The sequence below is a fragment of the Nannospalax galili genome, unplaced genomic scaffold (genome assembly GCF_000622305.1).
Source record: "Nannospalax galili isolate Female #2095 unplaced genomic scaffold, S.galili_v1.0 scaffold261, whole genome shotgun sequence".
Lineage (NCBI taxonomy): Eukaryota > Metazoa > Chordata > Mammalia > Rodentia > Spalacidae > Nannospalax > Nannospalax galili.
This window is the reverse complement of record NW_008345226.1, coordinates 2,643,398-2,666,492: the sequence shown is the minus strand read 5'-3', so window position 1 is coordinate 2,666,492 and position 23,095 is coordinate 2,643,398. Positions and strand designations below refer to the sequence as shown.

The 23,095-nt window shown below is 34.9% G+C and overlaps 1 protein-coding gene across 6 annotated transcripts in view; it reads right to left on the bottom strand.

Annotated features, from left to right (window-relative positions):
- Dzip3 (DAZ interacting zinc finger protein 3) overlaps window positions 1–23,095 on the bottom strand; it is a 113,359-nt gene that overhangs the window by 43,432 nt on the left and 46,832 nt on the right. For all 6 annotated transcript variants that reach the window (XM_029567509.1, XM_029567510.1, XM_008841427.2 and 3 more), the window contains 8 exons: window positions 19,671–19,747; window positions 17,455–18,072; window positions 15,857–15,889; window positions 14,170–14,339; window positions 13,357–13,401; window positions 10,507–10,532; window positions 2,001–2,163; window positions 99–194 (listed from right to left, as the gene is read on the bottom strand). In XM_029567509.1, coding sequence (XP_029423369.1) covers window positions 99–194; window positions 2,001–2,163; window positions 10,507–10,532; window positions 13,357–13,401; window positions 14,170–14,339; window positions 15,857–15,889; window positions 17,455–18,072; window positions 19,671–19,747 — 1,228 coding nt within the window. The remainder of the gene's footprint in view (window positions 1–98; window positions 195–2,000; window positions 2,164–10,506; window positions 10,533–13,356; window positions 13,402–14,169; window positions 14,340–15,856; window positions 15,890–17,454; window positions 18,073–19,670; window positions 19,748–23,095) is intronic.

The window sequence follows — 23,095 nt, the reverse complement described above, 5'->3', positions numbered from 1 at the left end:
TGAAAGACAAAAATCCAAATTGAGTTTTAAAAAGGTCATTACGTTAAACATTTGAAGTCCTTCCTACTTCTCTTAGATCTAATGACAAAAGTACTCACTTCACACTGATAGTGCAATTTATAGAGTTGATGCTGATGAGCCTCTCTTTCTTTTTCCGTTTCTCTGTAGTCTGTAGTTACCTTTCCAGATGAGCCCTGAAACAAATGGAGTAAGAATTTGTTTCATTATAAAAGACACTAATATTTTATATTCACAGGGGCATAAAGTTGTGATCCATAATAACCCTTATTCATGCTGTATTTCTCTAATCATAGCATTCATTGAGTAATACAACAGCTGCTACTGCTAAGTGTGACACTCAAGTTTGCCACTTTTGGGTAGGTTTTGTGATGCTTCTTATTGCTACAAGAACCATAGGAGGTGGACACATTATTTTTCACCTTAAGATGATAAAATGAGTAAATAACTTGCCCAAGGTCATGAACGATAAATGGAGAGGCGTGAATTCTAATTCAAGTAATATCAATTAGCCAATTAAGTATTACACTATTACCAACTCAACTGCAACATTTCTACTAGATTTTAAACAGTACCCTAAAATGGAGCATACTTTAGCACACCTCAACAATGGCTTTTAAATAAGAAACATTTTCTGGGGCTGGAGAGATGGCTCAGCGGTTGAGCACATTGACTGCTCTTGCAGAGGACCTGGGTTCGAGTCCCAGCACCCACATGGAGGCTACGAACCGTCCTTAACTCCAGTTCCAGGGAAATACGAAGAGCTCTTCTGACCACAGCACTGCACGACATGGGTGTACACACATGTAGGCAATACACTCGTACACATAAAATAAAAATAATAAAGTATTTTAAAAAAAAGAAACATTTTTTGAAAAGTGTGACACTTGCTTCTCATTTTGAATTTTTACAATTCTCCTGGTTATGGAATGAATATCAATGTCTCCATATTTAAATTTCAGTGTTCTACCCAAAGCTAAGAGTATGTCAATTTAATTAAAATATACATAATCTACTATTGCAGCTAGAAAGGAAGAAAAAAGGCATGATAATTCTGTAATAGTTATATAGCCAGGGATTCATTGAGATCAACTTTATCCTTAGGAAGTGCATAACTCTATGTGATATATACCAAAATTTAAACCACAGAGCAGCCTATCACTGACTTCGAATGGGTAAATAAAACAAATTTTCTTAATCTTTCATTTGTTTTGTAAAATTAATTGCTCTTTTTTTTGAGCATTTACATTCTTATGTGTCTTTACATATAGGTGTGCCATTTGAAGCAGTGGCTGTTACCAGAAAAGGAGTTAGAAAAAATTGCTGTATATTCGTATAATTTGTAGCTATTTCATGGTTGCAACCAAATTTAAATTTAAAAAATCAAAGTAGGTTTGTTTTACAAAAATACATCACTAGAGCTGGAAAGTTGGCTCAGTGGTTAAGAGCACTGACTGCTCTTGCAGAGGACCCAGGTTTGATTTCTAGCATCACATGGCAGCTAACAACCATCCTAACTCCAGTTCCAGGGGATCTGATGCCCTCTTTTGACCTGTGCGGGCATTGCACAACATGGGTGCACTTATGTGCATGCAGGCAATATACTCATACACAGAAATTTTTTTTTTCTCATGACATTTAATCCAGTGGGATTATGCTAGGTTTTGATGTGGTTTTCTCCCTCTCCTTTGTACTATTCAGAAACATTTTTTGCAAGGAATGCTTTTTTAATTAACTTTGCCCAGTAGTTAAAGTCAGGTAATGGTCTGAGGGTCAATGTGAAAAGTTTCCAGCTCAAATGTTGCTGTTTTTCTTCCCTTATTCCCTCTCAATATCTTGGCTTCCTATTTTTTTCTTTCTCCTCAGAGCAGCATAAAGAACTGGGATTTTCAAAAAGTCATGCAGTTTAAGGAGGCTGGGGAAAAAAATAAAAATTCTTTCTACATAAAGGAAGGTAGAGCTGACCATTCTCCAATGTATACCTGCTCTATCATGTCCAGAATATGTAGTTCATCCAGGCTGTAGAACTTGTCCTCAGCTGCAGAATCCTCCTGAACATCACTCGGATCATTTTTCACATACGTGCTCACTGCATGTAGATCTTGTTCTGTCTTTAACTGGTCTTCCTTTTCTACCATATATGAGCTACAGTGGTAAAAATGGTCAATAACCTTTTATAACTGTACTTTTGAAAATGCTTTTCATATAAATGACTGTTTCATGAATTAGTATTGTACTGATCTTATGAAAGAATGGACATTAGAAGGGTTCATGGGCAAAATCTACAAAATGCTCTATCTTTTCTCTTGAAAAAATAACAATGAATACTAGTTGGTCAAGGTACCTGTTAACTGCCCATGGCAGTATTTTCAAGAACTATAAAACCACAGGGTTCATTTTTCAAATTATTGTTGTTAGGATTAGTTACTTCAGAAACAGTATTTTCAGACAATATTATCTTATCATCACAACTCATATATGCATTTACACCCAAACAAAATGTGTATACACACACACACACACACACACACACACACACACACACACACACCTCCTCTGTCTTTTGAGACAGGGTTTCACTATTTCATTATATAGTCCTCACTTGCTAGGCATACTAGGCTGGCCTTGAACATGGACTCTTCCAGTTTCAGCTTCTCAAATGCTGGATTTCAGCACAATATTCTTTACAAGTAGGTTGGTTTAATCTATTTCAATGTGTATTTAAATAAAGGATTGCAAGTACAGCAAAAAAAAAATAGATTATAAAATGGAGAAATTTGGGGTAGCAGACATACATAACCATAGTGGCAACATGGACTTAAGTAATAAAACTATGAACAAGGAGTTCAGAAAAATGAAAATACTACACATACAGTGATAATCAGCCAATTGTTATTTATCTTTAAAACTTTCTGCTTGTTTTGAGACAGTCTCTCTCTACAGCCCCAGCTGGCCTCAGTCTCACAGAGTCCAAACTGGCTATGTTACACAGATTGGCTTCAATCTCACAGACATCCTCCTGCCTCTGCCTCTCCAGTGCTGAGATTAAAGGCATGCACCACCATGCCTGGCTCTATCTTTAAAATTTACAAAAATATATTTTTTTAAAGATTAAAGGACATGAAATTGGGGAATTAATAGCACAAGAGTAAAGATGGGGGAGAAGTCTAAACATGATCATAGTACATTGCATGAAATTCTCAAATAATCAATGAAAGTATTTTTAAAAATAAGAAAAACTAAATGAACGTTACTAGCCTTTTAGTTGGCCTACTAGTTAGTAACCATAAATTTCCTAATCTCACTGGCTATAAGAAACAATACTTTTACTTACAAATTGACTTTAAATATGATATAAATAATTTTAGCAGTAGTAATAAAAATCTAGGCTATTGCTACTTTCCCCAGGACATCTCCATCTTCAAAAACAATGGCATTTAGTACTTGCTGAATTCATAAAACACTATATAAACAGCAGTTAAGTATCACCAAGATAGTCCAGAATGCAGATATTTTAGAAGGTTCAGTACTGTGTAAACCACTGGTTCCCAAACTCAGTTAATTTCTAAATTATGTGAACAACTTCAAAAAGTTAAACACTTTCAGGCATCTCTAACAACTGTAAAAATATATATGAATTTGTATTTTTGAAAAGCTTCTCAATATTATTCCTAAGTTTTCAAGTATAAAAACAGCATTGGCATAATATAGTAAAATGTTCATACTTTTACATACAAGTATGGAGGGATAAAGCTATAAGGATGTTTGGAATTGAAACAAAGAAGAGAATTCAAAGGAAATATAGCTATTATATGTCTATACACTGTTCTTTTTAATTTCATAAATACATGAAAACTGTAATTTAAAAACAAAGTTTCCTGGATGATTTGATCATACAGATTTGAATCTAAAATTCAAACAAAATGAGCAAGGTAGCTGACGATACTCTTCCAGTGTTTAATATTAGTTATTATCATGACATCTAGTCATAGTTTGAAAAATTCCTATTGCTCCAGTGGCTCAACTTGTTGCCAAAGAAAGTGAAAACTCATCTTAGATGATGAGCTATTTATATACAAATGATCTTTTTCTTTTTTTTTTCCTTTTTTTTTTTTTTTTTGTATTTTTGAGACAGGGTATCCCTATAGCCCCAGATGGCATGGAACTCACTATGTAGACTAGGCTAGCCTCAAACTCACAGAGATTCCCTGATCCGCCTGCCTCTGCCTCCCGAGTGCTGGGACTAAAGGCATGCAAATGATCATTTTTAAATTAACAAATTATTGCTGACATTTTAAAGATGACCAATTTATACCCAAAGAATATTCTGAAGTTATTAATAACCAAACAGATTTTTTGTGTGTGAGAATAATGGTCTCTTCATTAGACTATGTTTCATATACTACCCTCTACTCAATAATATGGTTACAAGTATCTCATAATGTTCATTGGCATTAAAATGTTTCTGATAAAGGTTCAAAATTCAGGGACTGGAGACCTGGCTCAGTAGTTAAGAGCACTGGCTACTCTTGCAGAGTACCAGGATTTGGTTCCCAGCACCGCATGGTAGCTAACAGCCATCCCTAACTCCAGATTGAGGGAATTCAACACCCTCTTCTGGCCTCCCTGGGCACTGCAAGCATGGGTGCACTTACTTACATGCAGACAAAACACTTGTACAGCATAAAATAAAAATAAATTTTTAAAAAAGGTTCAAAATTCACTGTTGACAACTGATACGAAAAGCAAAACAAAAGTAAAGAATAACAAACAAAACACTCAAGTACAATAAAAAATCCAACAAACCAAACTTATTCTCTGTGACATAACAATGATCTACCCTTTAAAGTTAAGTTTTAATTTATATGGACATTTTAAAGTATTTTATTTTTTATGCTTTTATTTTTATGTGTATGAGTGTCTTGCCTGCATGTATGTAAGTGTACCTATGTCATACAATGCCCGTAAAGGACATAAGAGGGCATCAGATCTCCTGGAACTGGAGTTACAGATGGTTGTTAGATGCCATGTGGGTGCTGGAATTTGAACCTGGGACTTCTCCAAGAACAGCCAGTGCTCTTAACTGCTGAGCCATCTTTCTAGCACTATTTAATTTTTAATTGAGTTTTTGTATAAATTCACACATAAAGTCATCTTTACATTCCTTCTCCTCTCTTCCCCTTTGGCAACTCCCACAGCCCCTCCCGCTTCAGCTGGAGTTCATACAATCTATCATTTATATTAGGCCTATTATGTAAAGTTAGTGTCCTGAGATGTCCCTCAGTACAAGTTCATCCACAGGGCTTGAGTCAGCCTATATAGAGTCTCTTGCTTCAAGAAGAACAGCTCTTCCTCACCCAGCAGAAATCAGCTGCCAATAATTCTTCCACTAAGATTGGAGTTTGCTGTTTATTTTCACAGTTCTGTGCTAGTTTTTGTCTGCCTAAGTTTGCACAGGTCTTGTGCATGCTGACACCATTGCTGTAGGTTTGTACAAGAAGGGTCCCAGGAGCCTATAGGACTACTTCCATATCATCATGCACCTACACCCTGGCTCTTACGATCTTTCCGCCCTCTCTTCCACAACGGTCCCTGAGCCCTAAGTGTGGACCTCAATATAGGAGTCCTGTCCAAGGACCCATACACTACAGACTCTTACTCTCTGTTTCAGCCACTTGTGGCATTTTGTGTTCCAAATGCCCTCTGATGCATGAGGTAGCTTCATTGATGAGAAATCAAAGATGCATTAGTGTTCTCTTCATCCCTTGGTTCTATGTTCCATGAGTATTAGGTGTAGAGGTTGCATCCTAAATGTGCCACTTAGGCTTTGACAATTCACAGAGAATCTCTGTGTGTGACCAGTGGTGTAACTGTGTAACAAACTCTGTTGAAAAAGAAGCTACTTTGATAGGTAGTGACTAAGATACTTGTTTATAAGGATTTGGTGCTAGGATCCACAAATGAGGGAAAACATACATCTTTTGTTTTTCTGAATCCATGTTAATTCACTAACAGTTTCTAGATTCATCCATTTACCTGCAAATTTCATTATTTCATCTTTCTTTAAAAGAACTGCTGAGAACTCCACTGTGTAAAGGCACCACATTTTCACTAACCTCAGTTACCTTAGCCATCTTCATTTCTTTGAGAACTCCCGGTGTAGATCTTTAGCCCATCTTTTCACTGGGTAATTTGTTTTCTTCTTTCTTTTTTTGAGTTCTTTATATATTCTGGGTGTTAAACTTCTGTCAGATGTCTGACTACTGAAGATTTTTTCCCACTCAGTAGGTTTTCTCTTCACTTTCATGAATGTTTCTTCTGCCTACAGAAACCTAGTTTAATGAAGTCCCGCTTGTTGATTGCTGACCTTAATTCCTGAGCAACTGGTGTCCGATTTAGAAAGTCTTTTCCTACAGCTCTATCTTGTAGGATTGTGTCAATATTTTCTTTTAATATTTTCAGAATTTCCAGTTTCACACTGAAATCTCTGATCAATTTGCAGTTGATTTTTGTGCAAGGTTAAAAATAAGGATCTAGTTTCATTCTTCTACAGGCAAAGATCTGTTTTTGCCAGCATTATTTGTTGAAGATGCTGTCTTTCCTCCACTGTGTCTTCTTGGCACCTTTGTCAAATATCAGGTGGCTAAAACTGCATGTACTCAGGTCTGGGTCTTCAATTATGTTCCATCGATCTATGTGTCTATTTTTGTGCCAGCACCATTCTGTTTTTATGACTACAGCTCTCTAGTATACTTTGAGACCTGGTATAGTAAGCCCCCCAGATTTGCTTTGTGTTCAGGTTTGCTTTGGCTATCCAGGGTCTTTTGTATTTTCATATGAATTTAAGGATGATATTCTTCTAACACTGTGAAGTATGTCATGAGGATTTTTATGGGGACTGCATGCAATCTATATATTGCTTTTGGTAGGATGGTCATTTTAACAGTATTAATTATCATCCATGAGCATGAATGCTTCCATCTTCTGGTGTCTTCCTCAGTATCCTTCTTTAAAGATTTAAAATTTTTGCTATAGAGATCTTTGATGTCTTGGCCAGGTTTATTCCAAGATTTTTTTTTTTTTTTTTTGAAGCTGTTGTGAATGGGAGGGAGGGTTTCTTAATGGGAATGCTTCCAGTTTTTTTCCATTTAGAATGATGTTGGTTGTCGGTTTGTTGTATATGGCTTTAATTATGTTGAGGTATGTTCCCTCCAGTCCAATTCCCTTTAGAACTTTTATCATGAATGCAAGCTGGGTTTTGTCAAAAGCCTTTACTGAAATGACAATGTGGTTTTTGTATTTGAGTTCACTAACAGGACTTATGACATTTATTGACTTGCATAAGTAACCATCAGAACCATCCCTGCATCTCTGGAATAAAGCCTATTTGATTATGGTGAAAGTTCTTTTTGATATACATCTATATACAGTTTGCAGGTATTTTGTTGAGAATTTTTGCATCTATGTTCATTAAGGATATGGGTCTGTGGTTTTCTTTTTTGGTTGTGTCTTTACTTGGTTTGGGTATTAGAGTGATGCTGGCTGCACTGAAGGAAATCAGGAGTTCTCCCTGTTTCTATCATTTTGAGTAATTTAAGTAGTATTGGTTGGAGGTCTTCTTTAAATGTCTGGTAGAATTCTGTTGTAAATTCATCTGGGGCTGGGCTTTTTGCAGTCAGGAGGTTGTTTACTGTTTTGATTTCCTTATATGTTATAGGTCTGTTTAAACTGCTTATCTCTTCTTGGTTTAACTTTGGTTGTTCTCATCATTTTAGATATCCATTCATTTCTTTTAGGTTTTCAAATAAAATAGATCATAGATTTTTAAAGTATTCCCTTATAATGTTCTGTATCTTTTTGGATGTCTGTTGTGCTATGCCCCGTTTCATCTCTGAACTTGTTGCTTCGGATTTGCTCTCTTTCTTTTGGTTAATTGGGCTAAGGGTCTGTCTATCTTGTTTAGCCTTTCAAAGAACCAGCTCTTAGATTCATTGATTCTTTGCATTGTTTTCCATATTTCTATTTCATTAATTTCTGCTCTTATTTTTATATTTCTTCTTATCTGCTAGATTTGGGTTTCATTTGTTCTTGCCTTTCTAAGGTCTTGAGTTGTAATGTTAAGTCATTTATTTGTGCGCTTTCTGATTTTTTTAATGTAGGCACTTAGAGCTATAAACTTACCTCTTAGGACTGCTTTTAAAGTGTCCTAGAGTTTTTGTTGTGTCGTATTGACTTTTTCATTTAATTCCAGGAATACTCCTTTGACCCACTCATCATTCAGGAGCGTGTTGTTTAATCTCCAGGAGTTTGTGTAGTTACTAGGGCTGCTTCTGGTGTTCATTTTAAGCTTTATTGCATTGTGGTCTAATAGAATACATGGAATTACTTCAATGTTTTGTATTTTTTGAGATTTTATTTTGTGCCCCAGTTTGTGGTCAATTTTTGAGAAAGTTCCATGGAGTGCTGAATAGAAAGTGTATTCTTTGGTGCTTGGATGGAATATTCGAAAGATGTCTGTTAGGTCCATTTGCTGTATTGTATCATTTAATTCAGATACCTTTCTGTTTATGCTTTGTCTGGTTGACTTGTCTAATGGACACAGTGGGGTACTGAAGTTCCATACTGTTACTGAGTTGGGGAAAATCTGTGTCTTAAAGTCCTGTAGTGATATTTTTATAAATTTGTGTGCACCAGAGTTTGATGCATATGAGTTCATGATTGTAGTATCTTCTTGGGTTAATTATTCCTTTGATCAGAATGAAGTAACCCTCTTTAGCTCTTTTGATTTGTTTTAGTTTGAAGTCTATTCTGTTAGATATTAGAATTGTAACCCCTGCTTGTTTCTTAGTGCCATTTGCTTGAATATTCTTTTCCATCCATTCACCTTAAGGTGACTTCCTTGATCATGTTTATGATTATTCTTTTAAATTCGGTGTCCTAGGTTATCTCTATGGGGGTTCTCTTTGTAGAACTCTTGGTGGAGTTTGGTGGGGACATGCTGATTTGGTTTTCCATTTTTCCATTGTGATTTTGGCATGTGGATTTCTTTTTGTTGTTTGTGATTTTGGTATAAGACTCAAGCCTTCTTTTGTTAAGTTGAAGTTTGCTTCTGTTTGTATTATTGGTGTGCCTTCGTTGTTTTCTTATTGGGTATGTAAAGCTGGTTGGTCTAAGTTTCAGGATCTCTCAGACTTTATTTTGGAAGGAACTGATGGCTTCAGATCAGGTACTCAGGAGCTCCCACAGAGGCCCAAGTCAGGCTCCAGTCAGGTTTACTCAGGTTTCCTACTCATGTTTGGACCCCTACTAGTGGGTACTCACAGAACATTTTGGAACGTTCCCTAAGGGGAGGCCTGATTTTGGCACTCTCAGGCAGTCTGCTAAGGTTTCAGGGGGATCTCATATAATCTCAATTAGGGTGTTGAGCAGGATGGAATTTGGGGAAGGTTACCAACACAGAGAGGCCAGTTCCAGGTGCTCTCAGATGGTCTGCTGAGGTTTCAGTCTCTACCCTACTGTAACACAGAGAGGTGTATGCCTGGGAATGTGAGAAGGGCCTCAAATAATCCCAATTAGCGATCTGGGGAAGCTCACCACCAAGCCTAGGCCAGATCCAGACCTCTTGGGCAGAATGCTGAGTTCTTAATCCCTACACCAGGCAGACGCCAGATCAGGCACTCTCAGGTGGTCTGCTAAGGTCTCAGCCCCTACTTTACTGTAGGGCAGAGAGGTCTATGATTGGGGGGGGGGCTCACGTAATACCAATTAGGGGGTTTGGTGGAGTGATTTGGGGAAGCTTACCACCATGGGGAAGCCAGATCCAGGTACTCTCAGGTGGTCTGCTGAGTTCTCAGTCCCTATACCAGGCAGAAACCAGATTCAGGCACTCTTAGGTGGTCTGGTAAGGTCTCAGCCTATTTTATTATTTTTAATAGAAAATTTCTAGGAGGAGAAATATATGTAGGGTACTATTCTTTTATTCTCCTCAGTTTTATAAGTTCTTTGAGAATTTTATACAATGAATTTTGATCATATTCCCTCCTCTTCCCCACCTCTCCTATCTTCTCTGTCCACCTAAATGTGTGTCCTCTTTTTTTTAAACTATCAATTTGAGCTGCCCATATATGCTCTTGGAATTGTGGTCATCTGCTGGAGTGTGGTCACAATAACTCTCTCTCTCCCAGTAGCATCAACTGCCAATAGCTCCTCAGCTAGGATAGGACACTGTGCCCATACAGAACTCAAGGCAGTCTTTGAATGAAGGAGTTAGCATGAGATAACCATTGAGTAATCTCATAGAAAAAAATAGATTATATTCTTCCAAAGCTCAGGATAATTTTAACTTTTTATCAACTTCTGTAAAATAGCAGCAAGTTATTAAGACAAAAACTATCCTTTTCTTAGAACATTTCCCAAAAGAAATTTATACATTATTGACAAAATACTTTAAAAATATTAGTTAACCTTAAAATTTAAATCAATACTTACTCTTGTTCTTCTCTTGGGTCATTAGTCTAAAAAATAGCATCAGAAGAATTAGTAATTTATATCAACTACCTTAGTACAACACAGCATTTAGATTACTGTTTCTCAAGCTTTTTCATGACAACCAAAAAAAATACATTTCATGTCATGATGCCATATGCACTTACTTATATATTTATACTTAAGTATAAAACTGAAGTGTGAATTCCATGAAATACATTGTGCGTGATGAACTGCTTTTTTAAAATATCCCTATTTATTCTATTTCCTGTTTAAAATGGTGTTTGAGTCTCATTACATTTATTTTATAATCTATTGATTATACAAGTTATTGTACTGATATACAAGTTATACACATAACTTGAAAAATCACTGACTCAGAAAATGGAAGTGAATACTGGAGTTGAGTTTGTACCTATTGCTAAACCTTGAGACAGTGGCTGCAATATCCATTTATTCCTACACTAAGTAAAAGATCCTTTGAAAAACTATATGGAAAAATAAAGCACTGACATATAAAGAATCTTATGCCAAAATAAGTTCAGGGAACATAGCTGGAAGGAAAAAATTTAAAAATCCATTGAAGTTTTATATCCACTAAAATAAACTATAGCAACAATATAACCAATAGAGGTCATATGAATGATACTTAAGACACATTAATTGGCTGGAGAGCTGGCTCAGTGGTAAATAGTACTGACTTCTTTTGCAGAAGACCTGGGTTCAATTCCCAGCACCCACATGGCAGGTAACAACTGTCTGTAACTCCAGTTCCAGGGGATCCAAAGCCCTCTTCTGACCTTTGTGGGCACTGCATGACGCAGGTGCACTTATATACCTGCATGCAATACACTCAATACACATAAAAATAAAAATTTTTAGTCAGGCTTGGTGGTACACACCTGTAGTCCCAGGACTTGGGAGGCAGAGGCAGGCGGATCACTGTGAGTTCAATGCCAGCCTGGTCTACATAGTGAGTTCCAGGACAGCTGGGGCTACAGGGAGACCCTGCTTCAAAAAGGCCAATAAATAAATAAATTAAATAAATAAATAAATAAATATTAAAAAATAAAAAAATATTTTTTTAAAAAACATTAACACACATAAAATTAGGAATACTACAACATTAATTTCCACTATCTCTTTTTTTCTGAGCTTTCTTCACAGGTAGGTTTCCAAGGCACAAGATCCACAGAAATGTGTTTTGCTTTCTCATCTGTTTCATTGTCTTATTTATATTCAATGTTTAATACAAATTTCTGTTATGATTTAGAATTCTGCCTTCTACCTTAGTTTTAGTATACTTGAATACCTGGGTCTAATATTAGATAAAAAGTGAGTTGGTAGTTCATACTGAATATATCTAGTACAGGTGATTATTTCTCTAAGTTCCTTTTACCTCCTCCTATGAAAAAGTTCATGTCAGTTAATATCAGTCTCTTATAATGAATCTATGTAACTTCTCTCCTATAGAGAGGTCACCCAATTTAAAGGGCTGGACTTATTTCCTTAAATTTTCATTTTCCTTAAAGCTTTATCATAAAAAAAAATCTTCTAGTCTTTTACTTTCTCTAAATCTGAGTGGGAGATAAAAGGAGCTAATTAATCACAAAAGGAGTTATTTAGTTGTTTGTAATACAGATAAATTAGAAGCTAAGTAATAAACACTTAACTGAAATGGGAACATCAAGAAATGTCACAACCCCTCTAAACATAGTACTTAGAAGTTATCTAAAAATGCCCCCTGAATTTAGTAGGCAACTTTTAATTTCCATTCGTCCAGAGAATTCCTTATATGTATTTTTAGAGCTATTGTGATACCAACATGTTCTTAAACAAATTTCTTTTAAATATGAGGATAAAATTTCATAGAGACTTTGTTGTGACTTTTTCTAACATAAGAAAATTCCCATATATTAATTTTTCATGACAATTTCTGGTTAAATAACTTGGTTGACTGCTATTCACTTGTCTCATACACTACAAAAGTCAATTTTCATTTATGGTAACAGTTATTGAGTATGCAAATATAAAACAACTACAGCCTAACTTTCAGCATTTGTAAATTATTTAAATTGTAACTAAAATTCAAACATAAGGTATAAAATTTCTTTTGTACTATCTAAATTATATCTCTAAAACTGTCTTATTTTTGAAATTATATCAATTTCTTTAGTAAACTAAATTGGAAAAAATCTTAGGACATTAACGAAGCAAAAAAATCACTAAACATTTGCTGAAATTTAATAAATCTTAATATAACTTATGAATTATATTATTTGATACAAATATTTAGTGGTTTATATACTTATTTCTAATTCTGTTCCTGTTAATTTCAATTTAACACTTTCATTTAGCTCAAATTGAGAATTTCAGCAATACCCTCTTTTAATTTTTTAAAATAAGGAGCAGACACACGATATAATTTAGGAACTTAGCTTTGGGGTTTGACAACCATGAGATTACTTGGCCAGCTTACGTGGTAAGCATGACTTGTTTATTTTACAGCTGACAAAAATCTAAAGAATTGGCATATAATGTTTCTTAAAGGTTTTGAAAAATGCTTTGGAATACAGTAGAGATATGAAAAAAAGCTGTCATTAAAATAAGGAAAACGCATTTTTAAATGTGCATAGTATGCAGAAATTAATGACATTTTCAAGTTACTAATTCAAGATCATTCAATAAACAAAATATGTAGGCTTCTCTATAAACATATATTTAATAAGTTTTTTAATAACTTGTATTGTGTCCATAGGGAATAATTTGAGTTCTAATAATTAATTCACATTTTAAACTTCAGGTATTCATGACCAGACATTCCTCTATTATAATGCCAATGCAGTATCTTACCTTTTTATTCTTAGTTTTTTTCTTTTTCTTTGTTTTACTCTTACCCTAATAGACAAAAAGTAAATCATTTATTAAATATGCAATTCAAACTGTATAGTGGTTTATTTTGTACAATGTTTCCTCTAATAGTTGATATCTTTTATGATATATTTCTTTCTAGACTTTTATGAAAACAAGTATTTACATATTCTTTTCAATTTGATTTCAATCTTATCTTTGAAAAGAAAGGTATAAAAGAACATATACTGTCAGTAAGTAGGCTAAAAATAAAAGCTTACAAGTGCCCACTTATATATGTACATATAAAAACAAAACAAGGAAGGAACTTTAAAAAAAGCAATAAACATATTTATGTTCGTAGGGTAAAATATTAAGCTTAAGAGAAAATTAGTATCTATAAAATAGGTATCCATTAACCAACTGAGAGATTCCATCCTAGATGATTTGAACTCTACTTCTGTGTCTGAGGCAATGAACGACCCCAGTATTGTCAATTTTTCTATCTTTTCTACTCCTACTACATCTTACATCTTTTCCTTTCTCCTACCCTCCCAAATCTTTCATTAGTCAGGATTTAAAGAACTATACTCAGAAATCCAGTGTAGTACTTGACACCTAAGTATTCAATAAACACTAGCAAAATAAATGGTTATTGCAGGAAAGGCTGTTAGTAATAGGCAAGAATCATTCTAAGTCAGGTTCTGTGTGAACACTATGATTAAATATAAACTAAGACTGTCTGAAATCCTAAGTATAGCACATGAAACAGCTGAAGGTGCAGAAGAAGTTCTTCAAACATGAAAGCTTTTCTACCTCTTGGAGATCTTTAATAGATTCTGTTGAAGATTCACTGGGTATCGAGGCTCCATCTTTATTCACATCTGCTAACTGTATTTCAGTATTTGATTTCACATTTATATTGTATTCCATAAGAGGTGGACTCAGTTCTTCTTCCTCATTCTGTGACTCTTCTATTTCAACACCTAAATAATAAAGATAAAAGCTCAAAATCTGATTATAAGGTTTTGAAAAGTTTAACTCTATTATTATAGAAATATTTGCTGGGCAGATGACATGACTCAGGCCTGTTGGCCTGAGTTGGATTTGGGAATCACATGGTAAGGGAGAGAACCAACTCCTGTAGGTTGTCCTCTGACCTCTATGTGTACATATGGCAAGGTGTTAAACACACACACACACACACACACTAGATTCTTTAAATATTTTGTAAAAAAAAGAGAGAAATACAAGATACCTTAGTCTTTCAATTACTATATGAAAATGCAATACCTACTTATCCATAAATAATAGGTGCACATACTAGCCAGGAACCAATCTGTATCAACCAAAATGGCTTGATAGTTCATTGGTATTTTAAGGAGATTTTAGGTATCATATACTCTAGAATGAAAGTAGAACTGAAATACTAGGCTGTTGAGTCCTAAAGCTGGATCATTTTTCCTTTGTCTTTTCATAAGAAGGGCAACACCATATTATATGACCACTTTTTTGAATCCTTGTTCTTTGATATTGTCCCAGAGACACAATCTTAAAACTTCATCAGATAGCCCAATATTTAACTTTGAACTCATAATACGGTTTTTAATAAACATTTTAATTTTAGAATGAGAATTACATTTTTTTTCTTCTTTGATTTATTTATTTATTTTTATGGGACTTTTGGCTACTCTAACATCCTCCCCCCGCAAGAGGTAATCATAAAATCTTTTAAGGATGAGATACGAGCTCCCAAATAGTTTCAACATTTTTGGCCTTTGGAGCAGAGTATGCTACTAAGAGGCCCAAGGACATTTGATTTTTAGCTAAGTAACTGGCTACTTTTCTTTGGGGTCTTTTTACCCTAACTGCTTAGCGAATTCCTACCTCTTATTCTTATCACACCATCCTTTGAAGAGGTTACCCAAACAGCCAAGAAGCAGACTGCTCTGGCTTCTTCCATGCTCAACAGAGAATTACATTTTTAATAAGTTGAGCAAGGAGTCATGTGCTTATAGTCACTGATACTCAGATACATGGAACGCTGACTCAGGAAGGTTGCTTGAGTCTCACTTGGGCAACATTATTAACAATACCTCGTCTCCAAGAAAAAAAAAAAGTTAATGCAACTCACCATCAGGTTAAACAAAAATCTAGACCTATAAAAGTGGGTCTTTAATATAATAAAATAGCACAGATAAGCAAGTTGAGCAAGGAGATAGGAATTTTTGCCTGCTGGAGTCCTGAGAGTAGAAATCTAGAATACCATCCTTGGAGGAAATCCTTTTGTAATCTCTGTGGCACAAAAAGTTAAGCCAAGGCAGGGTAAGGCTTATACTAGCTTCAGCTGACCAACAGTAAGTGGACCGTATGACTGCCCAAACTTTTAAGAAATGTGCAATTTATTGTATAGTTTATCTAACCATGTAAAAGTAACACAGGCATGCCTTAGGGCTTCTGAGTTAAAATGCCACTTAAGTATTTTGGTTTTAAATATACTTACGCTGACTGCCTGTTATTGACTGTAGAGCAATTCCTATAGTAAATAAAGAAAAGTAATTAGAGTTATAATTGCAAGTGAAACCAACAAAGATCTGACTAGGACAAAGAAAAGCCAGAAGATTTTTACATGGCATTAATCTAGCATATAACTGTCAAGAAAAATAACCAGCATTGCTCACCAATGCAGTTTAGACAAGGTACAATCTTTAGATTATCATATAAAATCCATAAACATAATTTAACAAGAAAAAAGTAGGTGCTAGAGAGATGGCTCTGCAATTAAGAGCACTTGCTATTCTTCCATAGGAAGGTTTGGTTCCCTGCACTCACATGGCAGCTCACCATCATCTGTAATCCAGTTCTAGGCGATCTGATGCCCTCTGTGGACACCAGGCATGCACATGGTATGCATACATAAATGCAGGCAAAACACTCATACACACAAAATAAAAATAACTCTTGGGATAGACAGATTGCTCAGCGGTTAAGAGCAGGGGCTGCTCTTGCAGAGGACTGGTGCTCAATTCCCAGCACCCATATGGCAGCTAACAACTGTCCAACTGTCCATAACTCCAGTTCCAGGGGTTCCAATGCCCTCTTCTGGCCTCTGCAGGCATTGCACGATACAAGTGTACTTACATACATGCACGCAAAACACTCATACATATAAAATTTTTTAAAAATTAAATAAATAATTCTCTGGCATGATGTGGTAGTCCATGCCTGTAATGCCTGTAAGAGGCAGAGGCAGGTGGATCCCTGAGAGTTCAAGGCCAGTCTGGTCTGCACAGCACATTCTGAGCCAGCTAAGGCTACATACTGAGATACTATCTCCAAAAATAAAAAAATAAAAAAAACCCAAACCAATCCCCCCAAAAGGAAGAAGAAAGTGACAGTTTGTAATAGATTAAAATTTAGCACATCAATAAGCACTTTAAATCAAGCAGTAATTTTTATTTATTATTAGTCAATGGTTATGAAGGAATATTCATCAATTTTGAAACAAATTTCCACTGAGTATTTGCATCTTTTAAACAATATGAATAGCTCTGATCAGTACTCTACTCTTCAGCTTTTTCTATTAATGTTTACTGAGCACCTATGATGTTTATCAGGCTGTATTAAGTCCTACAGATTAAATAGTGAAAGTAAAAAAGAAAACTTTCATGGAGACTTAGTGAGGATAATAGATATTTTTAATAAAAAAATCAGACATATAAATGAAAACTGAAACTTTAATAACTGGAAAAAGAGATAAAGAAGCACTGTGAAAGCCACTTTGCCATAAACTCTTCAAACAAAGTGAAATTTGCTTAAAATGCTTTAGACTGAATTAGTGCTCAGAGCATCTTTCCCTAAATACTACCTTAGTCTTATATGTTTTTTGTTACTTAAAACCTAACTAAGGTAAATGCATTTTTTAAAAGTTGCTAGTTTACACTCCAAGGGATTCTTGTTTAATTTTTGCATATCATAAAACTCATGTCTTTTTATACTGAGGGGAAATAAAAGGCTCTCAAACATTAAATAGAAAAACAAAAGTATCTCCGAACACAGAGCAGACACTCAAGGTTTTGCTGGCTAACCTAAGTTTAGTACCTTGTTGATAGCAGGATAACATCCTCTGGATGATTTCTGGTACTGGTATGCCTAGGTAGATGGACAGCTGATGGTAATCAAGGGAGATATTCTCAATAGGGTTCTCCTTGACTTTGTCAATATCCTCTTGTTTCATTCCAAGGCGCAGAAGAATATCTGAAACTTTTTTCCAGGTTGAATTGAATTGTGACTCAGTGAGACCATTCATCAAAATCTCACTAAGGAGGATATCCCTGTATTTGCACAGCCTCAGGATGTCTGCAGACTTAGAGAGATCAGAAGATGGTGGTTCCATATTCCAGCCTTTTCTGGGTGCCGGGAATACATTCAAATGCTTAATGAGAGCTAGTAAAAGGCATAAATCAAACTGTTTGGATTGTGGTAGTTCCTTGTTTGGGGGATAAAGCAGGTGCCATGATCCACCCAAAGGGTGATTGGTCCAAAGATGGTTGTAGTAGGATTCTAGGACACTCTTGTGTATAAGCAGCTCTTTTTTCAAAAGGGTGGGTGGCATAGCCTCATCAAATATTTGCCGGACAATGTCAGTACCAGAAATAATAATTATATGCAGCAGATGATAAAAATAATTATAATCAAGTTTGAAGATAGGCATTTCATCTGAAAATGAATTTTGAGAAGTCAAGACAATACATATTAATTTTCTTTTTCTATGTGGTGTCTGACCTGTTCCTGGGGGAGGACGGGTGCTATTCAAAAAAGGAAGTACAGTAGTACTTTACATTATCTAGGGCTCAATAAGCATGCTGCTTTCTGCCTGATTATCAAAAATTCTAGACAAAAACTGTATGCTCCCAAGCAGAAGTAATAACAAAGACTATTCTACACCAGAAGCCTTCCAACTACTCGTGATTTTAAGTAAATTAATTTTGGAAACCAAATGGAAGGGTACTTTTGAAAACCCTGAAATTTGCCAGGAACAGTAATTTCCTAGGCTTAATTATAATATACTTAAAATTATATTCTTATTTTATACAAAATCAGCACTATCCAAGAGAACTTTATGTGCCAAAAATATTAACATACTTGCAAGGTCCACCACTCACTGAATACTGTTGCTTGTGTGACCAAAAACTGAGTCTGAAATTTTATTTGATGTTAATTAAAATTTAATAACCACATATAGCTAGTGTCCATTATATTAGATAGTCCACATGTACACTAATAAACATAGTTATCTAATGTCTTGCTACTCAAAGTACAGTCCACAGATTAGTGGACATGCAGAACATGACTTACCACTACAAACCTACTGACTGAATTGACACATGGGGTTTTGTTTTGTTTTGGTGTGATTTTTAATTTCCAGATGATTCAACTTTATAGAGTTTGAGAAGCACTGATTAATAAACCTCATTTTCTTACCTGCACACAAAATAAACTTAATGACAAAGTTGGTATTTTATCAATGAAATGGAATAAAGTTCAGATTAAACTATCAATATTTTTTTCCATTTAACAGTACTTTGAAAGGAGGAAATAGTAGGAATTTAGTGTATGATGGTATCTGGGTTTTGTATGAGCCATTTAATGCTCATATTTCAATGTATTTATCACAAAATGCACCTTTATTATTTTTATACTTCATGATTTTGTGATTTAAGAAACTGGTAATACATTTGCTTAGCACAGTTGATCTACAGTTTGAAGGTAAACAAAGTTAAAGAGCAAATAACTCAAGAAGATTTCTCTAGATTGACAAATACAGAGCTGGCTAGCATTAGGGATATCTAAATCTCCCTTGTAAGGACTGCTCCTAATTATTGTTCTATGGGATCAGGGGCCCATATAGTCTCCAAGCGCTAGACAGTATTTTCTAGTCTACTCCTAAAGAGTTGGCATGTTGATTTAGAGTAATTGGTTCCACCCTTCAAAATATTCATTCCTTCCAAGTTAGATTACTCTCAACTTTGCTCTGTTAAAAGAACATTAAACAAGAGGAAAAAGGCTGGAAGAAAGCTCTCCTGAGATAAATCTATCTACTCACAGACATATTCCAGACTTAGTATGTCATTCTATGTTATGAGCTTTCTGTCTGTGAGTTCTAGCCTATACCAAACACCACTTTCTAGAATAAACCTGAGCTTAGTGGATGACAATCATAAGGATTAGCATGACTGTTAATGACATGAAGCTTTATAGAGAAAGTAAAAATTGTTAATATTTTCAACAAGGGTCATATAAAAATAAAGTAATACCTTTTGTGTTAAGTTTTAAACTGAACTTCGGTCTTATATCAGTATCAGTTAATTTCAAAGACATCAACTTCTTATAACTGCAAATGGAAAAAATTAAGTAAGAGTAAAATAAAACCAAAGTCAGTCAAAATTTCTGGTATAAGCATTACTAAGTATTTTTTTCTTCATTCTGGAAATAAATTGAAAGCAAAGGAGAAAACAATTTCAGTGAAAACATAAAAGCCAACAGCATGACAATTCCACACTCAAGTTCATTATAATTAAGACGTATGGAAGGAATATTGCTGGCTTTCATGCAAAAAGAATGTGATATAAAGGTTGCATGGCAGCAAAAACTAGGAAAATAAAAGAATTAGCACTGTAAAAAGCAAAACCTAGAAAACATAAACGAGGAATTCCTCCTAGAACTCTCATGGTCACATTTTTTTTCAACTACTTAAAGATAACTTACTCAATATGTAGTGACTTTTTTTAAAAATGAAGAAAAAAACATAATACAACACAAATAATTAGAGAAGATGAAAAGATAGAGGAAAGAAATAAGAAAATTTATTAAATAGATGAAACACTAAGTAAATGTTTCCACTAAATGAAAATTTGTGGCTTTGATATAAACTGTCCCACACAAAACAAATACTAGACAACAATACTTGCAACAAACTTTGATGGTAGCTACTGCCTGTTGATAATGAATCTTATCTCTGATGTCATAACACTGTCAAACACCCATTATATAGAAAAACTGGAAGTTCTAACAGTATGAATTATTGGCAAAAATAGAATAAGGGAATTCTCCCAGACTGTTGGTGGGGAAAATTGGTAAAACCACTGTTGTAAACAGTTTACCAATATATGGTAAATTTGAGAACATGCATAGAAGGTCTAGGAACTCCAACTCTAGGTATATATGATGAAATAATTTCTACACATTCCTATTTATTATAGTACTATTGATATAGTCTGAAATTATAAATAATCCAAGTACATGTCAATAGTAATATAAAGCATAGCTATGCAATAAAACTATAGCAATTAAATATTAATACAAATGAATTACACAATATATAACAAATGAAAGCACAAAACATAAATGTTTCTATACATATAAGGTTCAAAACAGAAAACAAACTATAAGTAAAATATATTATGAAATTTTGAGAATAAATTTTAGTAGGTTAAAATGTACATTGTTTAACTATAGAAAAAATATATTTAATATATAACTACAGAAAAAATATAGACTCTATATATAAACTCTAGTTTAAAGGCAGAGATTGTCAAATTAGAAAAATATATCAAGATCTATACAATCTCCTCACAAAAGAAACCCAAAACAAAACAACACAAAACAAATCCAAGAGACATATAGGTTAAAGTACATGAATCGAAAAGGAATAGAAACGTTAATATTAGACCAAGAAACAAAGTAGGATTATAAGAATCAATCAAAATAGATGTTAAATGTGCACTTAGTGTTATAATAAAACTGCCTCAAAAATAAAGAGTACAGATACCAGATAATTTTTCAAATGAAAACAGATAATCAGACATGCTATAAAACACTAAAACAAACTAAATGTACAGAATACATCATACAAGAAGAGAATGGAGATCTTTTATGGAGTATTACGGAAAACATGTCAAAACACTAAGTTTTAAAAGATTTTATTACTAGAAAATATATTTGGTGATTAGAAATCTGAACTAGGAAAATAACTGAAATATTGCCAAATATTTGGGAATAAAGCAACATACTTCAAAGTGACCAATGATTAACAGACACACACACACACACACACACACACACAGAGAGCGTGATGGATCTCCAGCAGAGAGAGAGAGAGAGAGAGAGAGAGAGAGAGAGAGAGAGAAAGTAAATAGCATTTGAAATTGAATGAAAACTACAGGGACACAAAGGAGTGCTTATGGTGAAACATTCTACAAAAAACAGATCTCAAATCAGTAATGAAAGTTATTATCTTAAGAAAATGTAAGGAGAATCTTGCCCACCCTGCCATCATCTCTACACTCCTAGGACTGGCTTGGGTTGCATGCACTCATGATCCTGACCTGCGAGGTAAGTGGATGAAACTACAAAACATACTGAGTGAAGTAATCCAGACTAAGATAAACAAATGCCACATGCTCTCTCTCATTTATGTATCTTAGTTCTGAATCTTTAGTTGTGAGTATATTCTGAAGTAACCACAAACAGTAGAAAGGGGCCCTTGGGGTGGGGGGGAGGTAGGAGGAAGGATCTCAAGAGAGAGGGCTAGGACATAGGTGCTATCAAAAAGGAAATGGAAAAAATAGGGGGTATTTTAACAGGAGAGGAGAGAGACAAAGGAGAGATAAACAACACTATGGTTGTCTAAAAAACCAAAGGGAAATGTATCACCTCATAAGTTTACTTAAAAAATAATATATCGTAAGTATACATATATAGCTGAAGACTAACAAAAACCCCAGTGCCAAGCATGGGGAAGCACCTTTTGAGTTATTGGTCAGGGTAGTCCAAGAGACCCTCAAAGTAATATAGGCTGTTGCTATAACCCTTGGTTGCCTCCCAGAAGTAGAAGACAAGACCCCATTACTGAAGACACTAAACTGTTGAAAAACAGGACTTGGAGAAATTTAGTTGGAACTGACCTACAAACCTTCTCTCTGAAGACTAGCTCTCATAGTAACAGAAGGTGCTATGCAAGGCAAGGGAGAAAACCAATCAATGCTCCTACCCAGTTGCAAAGCCTACAAACTACAATGACTGGCTCACCAAAATATTTATATTGCTGCAATAGTGGCACTTCTACCTTGGGGGTAATAAACAGCTAATGAATTGGAATTACGCCCAGCTCAACAGGAAAGAATTCATGTCTAGTACTATAAACATTGCCAAGTACACATGGCTGGAGAGGTCATAGACTCTAGAGGACAACCCACTATTGCTACTTTCCTAAACCAATATCATTTCTTACTATATTCTAAACACTTATCATTATATTCACAGACAAGTATGGTTCTCATCATTCATCAAAGAAGTATATTTTTGCAAAAGATGGTAACTAGTACAAAGTTCCACAACTGATTAAAATGCACAGAAGAGGCAAACAACTGTTGTATCTAAAAATGTAACTCCTATACCTAAGGCTCGGGGAACATCCTGGAAGAGGGAGCAAAAAGATTTTAACAGCCAGAGGAACAAGACACCTGAAGCTGCATTCATGAAATCTCTACAATATGGTCACTTTATCAAGCCCTGCATAACTGACACCATCAGTTGACATGCCAATGTAGATGGGGGAAATTTCACGTGTGTGTGTGTGTGTATGTATACACACATATATAAAACGATAAAATAGAAGAGAAGATGAAATTGAGAGGGAGTGAGGACCATGGGAGGAGTTGGAAGGGGAAGAGTAGAAATG